The 14,684-nt window shown below is 44.5% G+C and overlaps 2 protein-coding genes across 8 annotated transcripts in view; one reads left to right on the top strand and one right to left on the bottom strand.

Moving 5' to 3' along the window:
• The window catches only part of tnmd (tenomodulin), a 75,583-nt gene extending 72,850 nt beyond the window's left edge, over positions 1 to 2,733 (top strand). For all 5 annotated transcript variants that reach the window (XM_030395979.1, XM_030395982.1, XM_030395978.1 and 2 more), the window contains one exon: positions 1,980 to 2,733. In XM_030395979.1, the coding sequence (XP_030251839.1) occupies positions 1,980 to 2,189 (210 nt within the window). In that variant the 3' untranslated portion in view covers positions 2,190 to 2,733. The remainder of the gene's footprint in view (positions 1 to 1,979) is intronic.
• A 7,571-nt stretch (positions 2,734 to 10,304) lies between these two features.
• Positions 10,305 to 14,684, bottom strand: part of elf1 (E74-like ETS transcription factor 1) — a 44,906-nt gene continuing 40,526 nt past the window's right edge. For 2 of the 3 annotated variants that reach the window (XM_030396871.1, XM_030396870.1), the window contains exon 10: positions 10,305 to 13,406. In XM_030396871.1, the coding sequence (XP_030252731.1) occupies positions 12,599 to 13,406 (808 nt within the window). In that variant the 3' untranslated portion in view covers positions 10,305 to 12,598. The remainder of the gene's footprint in view (positions 13,407 to 14,684) is intronic. The other variant, XM_030396872.1, reaches the window with a different exon arrangement.

Below are 14,684 nucleotides of genomic sequence, written 5' to 3'. Positions count from 1 at the left end.
CAGAGGTGTGTGTGTGTGTGTGTGTGTGTGTTTGCGTGTGTATACGTGAGCCTGAGTGTGTGATGAAATCAGATGCAGCAAGGGGGTAATGGCTTTTACTCTTCATTAATGCTGCTTGTTTTTGAGTGACTGCCTCAGATTTCCCAAGGTGAACCATTCTTATCACGGCGGCATCCCACTAGAGATGGCAACTCAAAGCCCGCAGTGATTAATATGTATCCTCCGTTTTAAAAGGATAGCTCTGATTAATTGTCTTTAAGGTACAATGCCGCCCATTGGCTGTTTGTTTTGATAAACGCGGCGTCATTTGAATAAAATATTTTCTTCGTTTTCCGTGCCGGAGCAACCACGTTTCGTAACAGAAAACCCAGTTCGGGCTGCGAGGAGCAGATAAGATTATCATTGGTCCATTGACAGCTTTCGTGTTGTTTCCATAACAGATTGTTGCCTGGAAGCTGATGACCTGAAACTTGACTGAAACAATAAATCATTAAAAGCCTACCTGCGCTTGTCGTAGTAATAAATCAAACCCAGCGACGGTAGATATCATCTGTCGCAGCCTTTCTGTGTGTTTTAAGTGTGTCTCACGAGGGTGTAATTTTACTCAATTTATCATCGCTCGCATCAAACGCCGGCTTCGCTCTTTTGTGAGTCATGCTTATGGTGAATTTATTGTTATGTGATCGTGGTCTGCCAGCTGCCGCGGCGAACAAAGCAAATACAATGAGCGTAAAACCTCCGTGATTGACTACCCTCTGACTTCTAGATGCAAGAAAACCCCCTAATTCCCAAACTTAATGCGGCGAGGGACCAGAAGGACTCAGCCGTGTGTTCCTGCGGGTCCTGTCCTCTTAAACAATCCCCACACACTCTCCGGTCCCGGCAGTGGATGTGTTTTGTTCTGCACGGTCGCATGTCGCTGAGTCATCCCGAGCGCATTGTTAAGAGTTATGCCGGTCGGTTCTGAATGTGAAGTCATCGACTCCTGGATCTGAGCGGTTTAACGAGACAGCGCCGGATTGTCTCTGGGGATTCATTTACTAAAAGAGATTGAAATGTGGTCAAATGCATACTGAGGGCAGTTGCTGCCTCAACTTGCGCGGTGAGTTAAGTGGCACTTCTCCGAACCCCATTTGGAGTCGCTCTTGATCAAAGGCATGGCACTCAGCCCCCGCGAGTCTACGAGGGCATGAACCAACCAGCACAATGGAAAAATCCAAGGGCCATTAATTCTACCCAATTTACCTTTCGTTTGGGTTTCATTTGGCCCCTCTATAAATTCAGAGGCAGCCAGCAAGAGCAAATGAAAGAATCCTTGTTAGGCGATCATTACTCTGCTAATTGCTTTAGGAATGTGCCATGCACTTAAAGTCAAGGTCAGGGGGAGGGCGCCAAGACGTGAGGAGCTCTAATTTGAATGCTCTATTGGAGGAGGGGCTGCCATTTTGGTGCCGAGTGTGGGCTCCGGTCGAGGGAGTTAAGAGGTCAGAGATGAAAGAAATAGTGTAATTATGCTGGTAACTACCAATGTTAGAGTCCCTTTGATTGAGGATAGCACTGGAGGAGAGGCTGCAAATGCTGGATTCACAGACAGGGGGGGGGATTGTGCAGCCCACAGCCGCGCTACCTCCGGTATAATAGAAAGGTCAAGGGTATTATATCATGTTTTATGCTCCAGGAGCTTAAATGAAGCTCGCTCACTCCCACAGCTATCTTGATCTCGTTGTCACAGTCATCAAGCATGGCACAACTTTGCATTTCCACAGACATCAATTCTGATCTTTTTCACTCTTGTTTGGGTTTTACATATATTCTGCTGACCTACAAGCAAAGCAGGCTCATCAATTCACGCCACCCCCTCCTCCTCCTCCTCGTCTTCCTCCTCCTCGTCTTCCTCTCCTGTCCTTGCCTTCGGGAGGACTGGCATTTGTCATGTGTGTGATTGTAACCCCGTCCGCTCCTGTGTTTGTCCTCCGCAGAGAGACGTCGGAATCGAGCTGGATAACCGCCTGGACGACCGCGGCTACTGCTGCCAGCACTGCCGCCGCGGCTACCGCTACTGCCGCCGCTACCACGAGCCTCTGGGGGGCTTCAACCCGTGGCCGTACTACTACCAAGGAGGCCGGGTCATCTGTCAGATTGTCATGCCGTGCAACTGGTGGATCGCCCGCATGCTGGGGAGGATCTGAGGAGGCGTGGTGCCGTCTGGGATTTAACTTGTTTCTGTCGGTGACGGTGCAAAAAATTCTCCCTTTGATAAATAATCCGGACCTCTTGTGAGACCAAAGCAGACAATTATTAACCGATCTGAAAGTTGGCCCGTCGCGATTCAGTCAGTCTTAATGGCATTTGAAGCGTTTTGATTGTTTCTTAAAAGACAGTGGTCGTCTACAGCTCTCTGACTTTCTCTGCTTATCCACTCGTGTAGCATCCTCTCTGTTTTGATCCTGTTTAATGGGAGCAATTTAGTCTGGAAGATGTCACCAGAAACTAATCTGCTGTGTGTCCTTAACTTTATACGTGCATACATTTTTTTTCACTTAATGGATTCTACTCATACTGTAATGTATGTAAATGTACGAACAGTACAACGACGTTTGTAAGAATCAGAATGGTGCTATAACGTTACACATTTAACTAAGTATATAATCTGTATATTGTCTCAGTTGTTTGTGATTAGGTCCTTTGTCATTTCTTGTATAACTAGCATATAAAAACCTTCCCTGTAATCAATAACGTCGCTTGTTTAAGTCATGCAGCACTTCTTATATTCTCTCTCACAACACAACACATGTTAGAAATGATGTAAAGACACCAGATATATAATGTAATATGCACATACAGTTATAACGCTATATGCAAGATATTCAAGTTAGGAAAAGAAATGAAACAAGCGATGATAATAATAATAATACGGTAACACTTTAGATAAGGAAAACATATTGACTAGCTGAGCTTGCATACTAGCAGCATATCGGCCAAAAAACAACCTGACAGATCGACGTTGAAAGCAGCTTATTATTAAGACCCATATATATGTTTCTTGTTAGGTGGCGACCTCTAGTGGCCACAGTAATTACCGTCTTGACCCGAATATATGACGACCCTGATTATAAGACGACCCCTCTTTTCAAGACTAATCTTCAGAAAAAGACTGATAACCAAAATTCGTCTCTCAATAACAAACTCACATACCCTCCTGTCAGTCTCTTGGAAGCGGCCGCTTAGAGGACCACGATAAGCTTTTCTCTTACTGTTAGCGTTTTCAGACTGTCTTTTTGGACCCGCCATCTTCGGACGTTACACTCCGTAACTCCATATTTCTTGGCTGGCTGGCAGTTGTTTGGCTCCTCCGCTGCATTGATCACCATTGTCTTAAAATTAGCATCATAGCTCCGCCTCAGATGTCTGTTAACTTGCCCCACTTTTGATCCACTTTGCTCCCTAAAATCACTGCGTCTCTCCATTTTTCATCTGCTGTCACTTCTTCTCCGCTGTGATTGACAGATAACCCCAGCCACAGTGTCAGTGACGTCTCTACAATAAGCTGCCGCCCTCTGCCGTTGTGGTCGCGTAGCGACCCAGACAACTATCAGAATGTGTCAACGGTTAGACCCCGATTATAAGACGAACCCCACTTTTTCACATAATTTTCATCGAAAAAAACCTCGTCCTATATTCGGGTCAATATGGTATTTCAGCGGCAAAGGAGGAAATCAGGTGTCGTACAAAGAGTGAAAAGTCTGAATGGGGAGGAGGTCGGGTTGTAAACACAGGACGCTCACCCAGGAGGCCGCTGTTAGGGTCCAGTGTGAAAATAAAAATCAACAGCAACATATTTTCACTTATAAACGTAGTTAAAGGAGAACTTCGGTCGATTTAAACATGCAGCTTCATTGCTCAAGCTACCCTTGACTTGCCAGTACCGAAGACGCAAACACATTTGGTCCAACCATTACAGAGCTCCGTGAACGCAGATTTAGCATTGAACGCTAACAGCATGGGGTCAGAACTTTACACTGTGTTTTAAGCGTCTTAACATGCTCCACATCTCACACCAAAAGTTATGCAACATCAGCAGACACCTTACAACACAACACTGTAGCATGTATGACTCAAAATGAATAAAAAAGTAGTTAAAACAGTGTGTTTGTGCAAGCAGCTACTTACCTGTTTGTTGACATCCGTGTGTTCCGGTAGCTAGACCAAACTAGTCAATCCGTCGAGCGTGCGCTTACTGCCTCACTGGCAGAGACGGAAACGTATTCCAGCATTTTCGTGTTTCTGTTCATAATGTACATGTCCATGTTACAGCCTGTCATGAGCCTTACAATAGCCTGTTAAGCCTGTTAAGTGCACACTCGGTGGATATGCTAGTTTGGTCTAGCTACCGGAAGATGCGGCTGTCAACAAACAGGTAAGTAGCTGCTTGCACAAACACACTGTTTTAACTACTTTTTTATTCATTGTGAGTCATACACGCTACAGTGCTGTGTGCTAAGGTGTCTGCTGATGTTGCATACCTTTTGGTGTGAGATGTGGAGCATGTTAAGACGCTTAAAACACAGTGTAAAGTTTTGACCCCATGCTGTTAGCGTTCAATGCTAAGTCTCCGTTCACGGAGCTCTGTAATGGCTGGACCAAATGTTTTCGCGACTTCGGTACTGGCAAGTCAAGGGTAGCTTGAGCAATGAAGCTGCATGTTTAAATCGACCGAAGTTCTCCTTTAAGTTACGTCCCATACGATACATGACCGAGGTCGCGCAGGCAATGTTTTCCTAAAGTTTACCAAACTGAGTGTACGACTCGAGAAATGTGTTCTCCTGATAACTGAGTGACACTTCGCTGTCTCAGCTGTACGTTGGTGTAGTTGCACGTTTCTGTCACTATTTGTTACAATAAAGTGGCTGAAAGAAGACTAAACCTTCAGTGAACACCTATTTAAATGTGCTTCATCCAGCCCCTTTGTGCTGTTACACATCAATAGTTAATGGGGTCTATTCTGGGCAGAGACCCTTCGTCCATTCAAGTTTTGTGGAAATCCGTCCAGTAGTTTTTTCACAAACCAACCAGCCAAAAAACAAACAAACAAACGGGCACAGAGGTGATAAAAACAACCATTATGAGAGCATGAAAGCCTGTTTGGTTAAGTTTAAGAGAAGAGGTGGGTCGAGCCCTCTTGAATCCCAACAACAGTCACTCCCCCTTAACAACACTTCATACATTTGGTCTTAATATGTGACAAAACACAAAACTCAAATCTTTCTCATGAGTCAGTCACCAGAAGAGCCCTGTGTGTCAAACTGCTGGTGTAAACACGCAGAATAAGTCATCGATATGTGCTTTATAGTGATTGATAAAAAGCCAATATGCTGCTCGTATGTGCGCTAATAAGCCACTTGCTAACGGTTAAACTGTGTTCCCTCATCTGAAGTGTTACCAAATAATATGAATAACGCTAACACGGTAGAAGAATCAACACAAAGCTGCCTAAAGCCCGGCGACGTCTCACAACACTTCTTTTATCTGTTTTTGGTATCGTGTTACACTAAGGAGGTATAATTAAAGATGCACAGATCTCAGCTGTCCTCTGTGATGTAGCTACTGTTGTGCTACCCTCCATTGTTATCCCCTGTTGTCGCCAGACACAGAAATGCTTTAAATAGTGCGACTGTTCAAACACTCTCTGCTTTTGCCGAGGCGATTTTTTTTATTTTTTTTTAATCTGTAACACCGCATCTCAATCTGTCGAGCTGAAATAACTCTCATCTGCAGCTAACGGATCAGCAAGCGAGACAGGCATCTGTAATTGATGTTCCGTCATCGGAATAACAAGTTGCACAAATGCCCAAGAGTATTCGAAGCCAAGCGAGATACTCAAACGTTGAACAGAGAGACGGAAAAATGGAGCACGGTTGTTGTCACACTTTGAAAGCCTTCTGTATGGTTTCCATCTCTTTTTCTTATTTTTTTTCCAATTAAAAATCTCATTGTATGAATAATCTCAGTTGTCCTATCGTATGAAACAACAGGATTTCCTTGAAAGAAACTTTGCACCGCGGGGTGTTTGTGTGAAAGCTGATGCGGTGTGGGTTTGAATCTGACTCACGCAACCCGCCCAACAGGCAGAACCCACTTCCTCACGTCTCCGTTGAGTCCCCATCGCTCATTAGCAAAAACACTTAGCGTCGAATTATACGTGCCTCGACAGGAAAAAGAAGCTGGACATGTATGCTTTTATTGTTTCTGTTTTATAGCCCGACACTCTCTCGCGTATGGGATGCATAATAATGTTTGTTTTCCGCCTGCTTAGTGAATCTTGATGTTGACTGGTGTTGGCTCAGCGTGATAATAATGTCAGTGATATCAATAATATTTGGCAGTGAAATGGGTTTCCACTGAAAAAGAGGCGAAACGTATTACTGTATGTAAATGTTTTATGGATACGCTCATAAATGGGAGTTCAGACGGCAACCCTATTGTTATTTTTAAATCAATAACGCCAATGGCCCAAAGCAACGTGTCAAGTAAAAAAAAAAAAAAAATAGTGGCATGAGTTAACAAATGCAATAATTGCAAACATACTTCAAAGAAACTGACAAGTGCACCGCAAAGCCCCCCGAGGCGTTTCGCAAAAGTTCATAAAATCATCGTATATGTAATTCATTTCTCACTATTTCCCGCTTATCACATCAAATAGTCGAGTGTTTAGTAAAACGGATGCATTGAGCATGCTTGTGCCGCTGCTGCCGGTGCCGGGAAAATACTGTAAAGTGTTATTTTTTTTTTCCCGTAAGATGCTGTTAGTTGTCTATCTGGCGAGGTCTCGGAGGACTCTGAGGACTCTTTTGTGTAGTCGTGAGCGTAAATTGCCATGGAAGCCCTGAGAGCCGTTCTGAATGGGATGGCTCACCCTGACTGGAGAGGCTGATACAGATATTACCGCTGGGCTCCCTGAGAGCTCCTCACGCCTGTTGGGACAAAAAGTCCAATATTAACCATGAAAGTCAAACTTCACACAATTAAAAAATAAATAAATAAAAAAAAAAAAATCCTTATAGAGGAGACCCAGAAAGACACACACACACACACGATGGTGGTGATACTGCACTTGAGAAGAAAAAATGGCGACGGTCCAAATGCGGAAAAGTGAATCGACGTCTTGGTATCTACAACACAAATGTCCAGAGGTCATTGAAAGCATCTTGAGCAAACCAGTTGACTCCAGTCAGCAGCCTTTGAAGCCGTTTCATGGTTTTCCTGTTCAAAGATACAGTTTCTCATGATGTAACTTACGTGATGTGAAGTAAATTACTGTAATATTTAGTGAGTGCGTTTAAAGGCCGCAGCAGAGATGTAGACAGAAAAGAAAAACAAGACGGAGTCAGTGGAATTTCACCTTGAAACGGTATGTTTGTCTGCTCACAATGAAAACATCTTTGGTTAGTACTCTCGGGTTGTTGTGGTTTTTTTTAAATGCAGGATGTATTTTCTGACTTTTCAGACGTGTTGCAATCCAAACGATACTAAAGACGTCAGCGTGGGAGTCGTTGTCGTTGTCTTCCTCGTTTAACAACCAGCATCCAGATCCATCTGACAAAAGAAGTTTTGGATTACGTACATTTTTCAATGCAGTCAGATTATTTATAACATGATGGGAGTAAACGCTGGGTGGGAATGTTTTGATTTGGCCCAACGCTGACTCTAGAATCGCCTCATGTTATACTGAGAGGCACCCGATGTTACCTTGAGGAGAACGACCGATTTCTGTGGGTTTGAACGTTGTTGGAAGCGTTTAGGACAAAAACTTGATCCCTCCGAAGACCCAGACTGAATCTTCACGGCAGGAAACGGCCAAAAGCGGACGGTGTTGTGTTGTATTTCATTGTCGAGATTCAAAACGATTCTATGATCCCGAGTTCCTTAAATGGACTGACTTCCTGCCCAGTGTCCCCGTACTCAGATTGTGATCCAACATTGATTTTACAGTTGTTTTTAATTTAGTTATTTTCGAGAAACATCCGACGGGCCACATCGAACCTTGCGGCGGCCAACTTTGGTCGGCCATGGTTTAGGATAATATATGTACTCAGATATTTATAGCAGCTGTCCTGCGTATCATATCTTTAATACCCCGACCGGTTTACCTGCATTCCTTCAATCTATCATGTGGTTCCGTGTTGTCAAATACGTGACGGTGAACTTTTCTCTTGAGCGCCAGAGTGACAGAATCCACCATTTCATAAGAAGCCCCGCTCAACTGTTCGCATGCACTTTATACTCTGTCTAGGGAAAAAAAAAAAAAAAACCCTTGGAGCGTTTGTTTGTCACTGTTTTGATGAGGGGAGAGGAACCGAGATCCGCGACTCCGCAGGATAAACAAGAGATACCGAGCGTCGACCAGGTGAGCGCGGTTCAAAGGATCCTGCCTACCTGGCCTAAGGAATGGCCGCTATCACCGAGGCTCACATGTGCATTAATTCCCTTTGTTACTGATCAGAAATGCAGGGAAACTTCACTCCCAGCTGCTTATTTTCATTTCAAATAAGCGCTTGTTCATTTAGATCCATGAGTTGCTATTCTGGGGCGGTGAGGGTGGGGGGGGGTGCAAAAAAAAAAAAAAAACAATGTATGAGGAGCGTCTGTATTTAGATTAGTAACCTGGAGGAACACTTCTCTCCAATCCAGACTGAGGACACGTGTATTACCAGTGCCATCTAGTGTGGAGGGAGGTGAACTGCTGCAAGATCCAACCACACGTTGTCGTCGTTGCTTTTTTTTCCCACAATTTTGATTTCCACACACCTTAAATCCACGATGCACCTTTTTCTCCTTAAACACATTTACCTCTAAGAGAAAAGCCTTTTGAATTTTAAAGTGCTCTGTTTTAAGTCTAACCTTGGGTGCAGGTTGTCAAGTTAACCGCATGCAGCCGTGAGACCGCAGTCATCAAGTCCTTTTTTTTTTTTTTCCCCCCCCTGTAATGTTGCAGTCAGTCTGGTGACCTGATGGTTAAATAAGCTCTCCCTGTACTGTTCCTGCTACAGGCTGGAGGCACAATAATGTCAGCCGTCATCCTTCAACTGCTCCCACTGTGAGAGGCAGCATGGCACAGCAGTAAACACTCGCGCTGTGTCAGTGGCTGCAGGCGACACAGAAATAGTCCTGCTCTCCCAGGACCCGACTCCCCGCTCCATCTTCAGGGTCTCTGACTCACCAACCAAAGGAATAGCACAGACGCGGCGGCTGCTAGTAGCCTTTCATTATTTTAGTAATCCATAACAACCTCCGCTTACCATATGGCAGGCGATCGATGAACCACTGAGTAGAAAAGCAAAGTGTCTGTTTAGATGTAATGGAGGGTGTTTCTGCTGCTGAATGTGTTTCTGCCGCTGCAATAATCCAAGATTTTCATTTTCAAACTATTCTCCCGTCTGCAAACGGCTCAGGAAGATGTGTTGTGGTGCGAGGAAAGTTGTAGCAGTGGCCGAACCTCTGGCCTTGTTTTTCTGTGTGAGTGTGTGTGTGTGTTTGTGTGTTTGTGTTAACCCTATGGCAAGATTGGATTGTGCGGTACACAGCTGTGCATGTGGGTGTAGACGGAGCTAGGCACAGTAGGCAAGTCCTGCTGCCAGACAGCTTCCTCAACAACACCACCACCCTCCCTCCCACCCACCCCCGACCCTGAACACACACACACACACACACACACACACAGTCAACCCAAGCCAACACACACACACACACACCCCTCAACAGAACACATGCTCTAACAGAATCAATCCAATTCAGTCTAACCCTGCCACTCGCCAGCCACAGCCTAAACACACACACACACACACACACACTCCTCACTCTGCAAGCTGTGGTGACAGACTCGCCTGTCTTCAGCTCTGGGCATGTCACATGCTAATGTATTCATCCACCCACAGCAACTGGAGAAGCAGTGCTCTTAAGTACAGTCCAATCAGTCTCTGGCCTGCTAATGGCTCCGATCCAGTTTTCCTACAGGAGCTTTTTCTTTCTCTTCAAATGCCATGTGGTGGTCGCACGTCCCTCGGAGCCGCAGCAGCCCGACAACGCCACTCCTCAAGGAGGGAAATGCTTCGTTTCATTATCTCGAAGAAATTAATTGACTTGGTAACCCCTCGCGAGCTATTTGTTTCCAAGTTTAATTTTTTTTTTTTTCCCTCAAATAAAAATAAATACTGTGACATTTTATCTGGGCGCTCGCAGGAATTTCAAAAAAAAAAAAAACAACAACAACTCGTCTGATAAACAAAAGAAAGACAAATGAAAGGATATTCAGTGAAGACGATTTTGTTTTTTTAATTGAAACATTGACTTTTTTTCTTAAAAATCTATTCTATATTCAGCATGAAGAAGGCAATTTTACAACCCAAAGATAGGAGGAGCAAACACAACATGAGCAGTGGACATACCTCAACATCTCGCAGACAACAGTGCTTTAAAGGAGAAACGCAGCGCAGATACGGGAATATATACAACGCAAAAAAAAACACACAAAAAAAAGAAGAAAAAGCAGCAAATCCCCCCCTCAAAGACCGACTAATTCTGGCGAAAATGTAACCCAGTGTAATTACTGATTGTCGAAACGTTGCATGAACAGAAAGTATACATTCAGAGTGTCTTTGCAGACGCGGGGCCCTTTGGCTGATGTGGGGTTGTACAGCAGCATTTAACTCCTGTCCTCAGGTGCCAGTGTGGATGGAGGTCAGCGTGTCTGACTGTCCTCACTCTGCAGCCTCAGTCCGGGTGGAAAATACAACCAATTTAGCTGTGAGACCACTCAGGATCAATATGGCTTCATCCCAGGCAGGAGCGAGGGGGCCAATCGCACGGCGGGCCTGAGAGGTCCTTAACAGAGTGGGACAGACAATAAAGAAGGCACATACTCGACTGACCCGAGAGGAGGAAGGAGAGGAGGGAGGACACAAGGAGGGAGGAGATGACATGGCGAGGGGGAAAGATGGAGATGGAGGAGAGGAGCGTCGAAAACAGCACAGGTACGTCTGCGTACCGAACAACTGAAGGAAGCTTGAGATATGATTTCAAAGACATACTGATTGATACATCAGACACTTTATGCAGAACACAGAACATAATATTTCGGAACGCGGCGTCCCTACTGCTTAACTGTTGAACAAAAGGTAAAGAGGTATGTCTGCTGAAAAAAGGAACTAAAGCACATTCAGTACATGTTCAAATCAGACTCACGACAGCTCCTATCTACAGTAAGAGAATATAACAGTGGAGTAATGATGCTGCTCGAGTCCAAAACTCAAGGAAATACCAAAGCTGATTATATGGAAGGCTATACAAATGAAAAAGGTTGGTCGTAAAAAAAAAAAAAAAAAGAGAGAGAGAGAAAGCTTCCTGGTATTAACGTTCATATTCTTTGTATTTTCCCTCATGTTTACACATGTAAATAGAAGACAAATGTGCCTTTTTTATACAGAATTTAGAAATTCACAAAATAAATAAATTCGCTATGGCCTTAAAATTGAATCTCAATTGTATATTATATGTATATATATATAATTCCATTTCATATAAACAGGATTTAAACCTCGGAGCCTCTGAAGCAGAAGCTGATCTGTTTTTATATCCTGCGTATTCTTTCTCTCCGTCTGAGCCTCCCTATCTCGCCGTGCCTCCGGTCTGCAGCTCTATACAAACAGTTTTGATGTTGGTGCGTCCTTGGTGGAGAAAAAAAAAAAAAAAAATGAAAATGCCCATTTCCATAGTAACACAGTGTTTTTAAGGCCGGGAGTAATAGAGAGTGAATGCATAACTTTTTTGTTTTGTTTTGTTTATATGAAAATAAATGAGTAATAAGTTCTTAGATGTCTGAAAGTCTGCAAAAAGTCATTTAGTCCGTTTTTCATCTTTTCCCCAGACGTTTCATAGAAGGAGTCTCGAGCTGTTTGAACTTCCTGTAAGGCACTCTTCAATTTAACTCTGAGATGTGTTTTTTTTTCCCACCTGAACGCTGCGACACAGCGTCCATCCCTCATCCGCGGGAACAGAAGCGTGCGTGTGTGCTTCAGAAGAAGACGCGCGCGCTCTGCAGGCTCTCAGAAGTCTGATTTCATTGCACCATTTGGCATCCGAGTCCCCCAGTTTTGGTTTTGTTGCATTCGCCTCTTTTTAAACACAGTCCAATGAGATGTAAGGTAAGAAAAATGACTAACTGGCACATTTGGTAGACAGGGATCCCTGGTTCATCCAATGGCTGTTCTCCTAGAGGGGGGGAGCTTGTTTCATGTGTGTGTGTGTGTGTAGTTTCCTGTGTGTGTCGGGGTTAATGTCTGTGGAAAAAAGATCCCAAAATCTGAATCTTCTTAGAAAAACTAAACACTCCCTTGATTTTTTTAAAATTAGGCACGTGGTCACAAAATCTGTGAGTAAACAATAAATCCTGAGGTTGAACTGACCAACCTTTAAGAGCAACTCGGTGCAAGATCCCTCACTCTGACCTCTGTTGGATCGCTGTGGTAGGAAAAAGAAACAAAATGGATTCAATGGTTTTTTTTTTCTTTTTTGGTTCAGCTTGTGTGGAGGAGTCCTGCAGGCACTAAGCCTCTGCAGGTTCTGTCTTTATCTGGATAAAGTTTGCAGGCAATTGGACAGACAGCGGCAGCTCCTGCAGGCCTTTTATTCCCTGCTCAGACTGCAGGGACATCTCCCCACGCACTTCCAGCTCCTCCACAGGGGTCAGGCCCTCACTAGGGCTGCTGCTCTGAGAGGGATGTCCATTAATTATACTTTCACTCACAGCCTCCTGGCCCTGGCTTTGACTGGTATCAATGATCACAGTCCTGTACTGCAGCTCTGCCTCCCCTACCTCCATCTCTTCTTTCGCAAACGTGTTTGCCGCCAGTGATGGATCGCCGTTCACCATAGACTGGAAGTAGCTGGGGTCCAGCAGCTCCTCTTTGACCTGCAGCTCCGACAGGTCGCCCGATTTTAGCACGGTGGCAATTACGGTGCCGGGCTGCTGTGCCACCATGGTCTGCCCGCAGGTTGTGTTGATGGTGACCAGACGTGGGAGACCATTGAGGTTGGAGGCTGTGGAACTAATGACTCCACGAGGTGAAGTGCAGGAGGAGGAGGTGGAGACGGTGGAGGAGCCCAGACTGGTGACCAGGAGCTGCTGCGGGAGGCCGTCCTGCAGGCTGCTGGCTCCGCCTGCTAAAGAGGCCGTCTGGATGGTGAGCACATCTTTACCACCTGCTGTGGTTGAGGGCACGGTGTGGAGGATGACCCGAGGTGGGGAGCAGTGGCTGGAGTCCCCGTTGGCCAGGACAGTGGTGAGAGGAACAGACTGAAGGGAGCCAGAAGACGTCAGGACCATGGGTACCGACGCAGGAGCAGTGATGGTCCTGAAAAGACAAAGCGAACTGAATGTGTACCCGTGTTTCTTCATGTGCTCCGACAGAGCTGCTGTAATTGAATCTCCAGCTTGTATCCTTGCAAATACACACAAGGATTATTCTTTAATGGAACCCTATTGAGAAAGTTACCCAGCGCTCAGCGACGATCCGAAACAGAAGCGCTAATGCACTTATTAATATAACAAACAGCGTTGTCAGCCGTACTGCAGAAATGATTATTCTCCTTGATATCTATCTGCACGCGACGTTTAACAGCCGAGGAGAAAAAGCCAGATGACTGATAATCTATTGATTATACAGGCAGTGAACACAATAACCTGTGCAGTGCGATGCAGAATGAGGAGCACCAGAGAGTTGAGTCATCATCTCTCTGACATCAACACAAACTGATTATGAGCTTTACAAAAGGAAGAATAAACTGCAGCCCCGGCTCAGATGATGTGATACGGGCGGTTGTATCTTGGATACAAGGTTGAGCTCCCTGACAAGACTCGCCCGGCAATAAAAGATCGACAAGACCGCAATGAGTCTTTCAAGTCCACATTCAAGTAATTGTGTGTAAGTGAAAAAAGCTCTTTAACTCTTTTTTACGATCAAAGCATCGTGTGTCAACAGTGGTTTCTATGTGGCAGGAACCCAAAAACAAATCCAGGAACAAAATATCTGATGATGTGATTTTTTTTTTTTTACATGCTTCTTACTGAGAACCTCTTGTTTTGGGAGAAATGCTTATTTGTTTTCTTTCAGAAGAATGCACCCCATTTAATTTCTGCCTGTTCAGTCTACACAGGACTTTAGCCGTTAGCTTAACTTAGCAGATGGAAACAACAAGGCTCAGGCTCTGTGTAAAGGTAACGATATCAGCCTCCCAGCAGCTCTTAAGCTGTCTAATTAATACCTGATATTATATTGTTTACTAGGAGACAAACTAGATGGTTTATATGTGAGTAAATCAATGATTGTTCTGAATTGGAAGATAAGAACAACCAACTGTTTCAGCTTAGAACGGTTGGTTAGGAGAGTGCGTAGAGTTAACACGGGCGGATGGGATGAAACGAAACCTGTCAGTGTTTTCTGGTGGTTAAATATGTATCGTGGAGCTTGTTTCCCAATGATCTCAATCATGTTCTTGATGTTTCTGTGATCTTACTTATTCACTGAGATGTGCACCAATATAAAGATGTCTGGAATAAGCTAATATCCCCCCCGACCGATTCATCAGTCTAGCTCTAGTTTGAAAGATCATAAAATCTTTGATCAGAGATG

This window comes from Sparus aurata, chromosome 18 (assembly GCF_900880675.1).
Source record: "Sparus aurata chromosome 18, fSpaAur1.1, whole genome shotgun sequence".
Taxonomy (NCBI): Eukaryota; Metazoa; Chordata; class Actinopteri; order Spariformes; family Sparidae; genus Sparus; species Sparus aurata.
The sequence above is the reverse complement of the archived record's forward strand: the minus strand, read 5'-3'. Positions and strand labels throughout refer to the sequence as shown.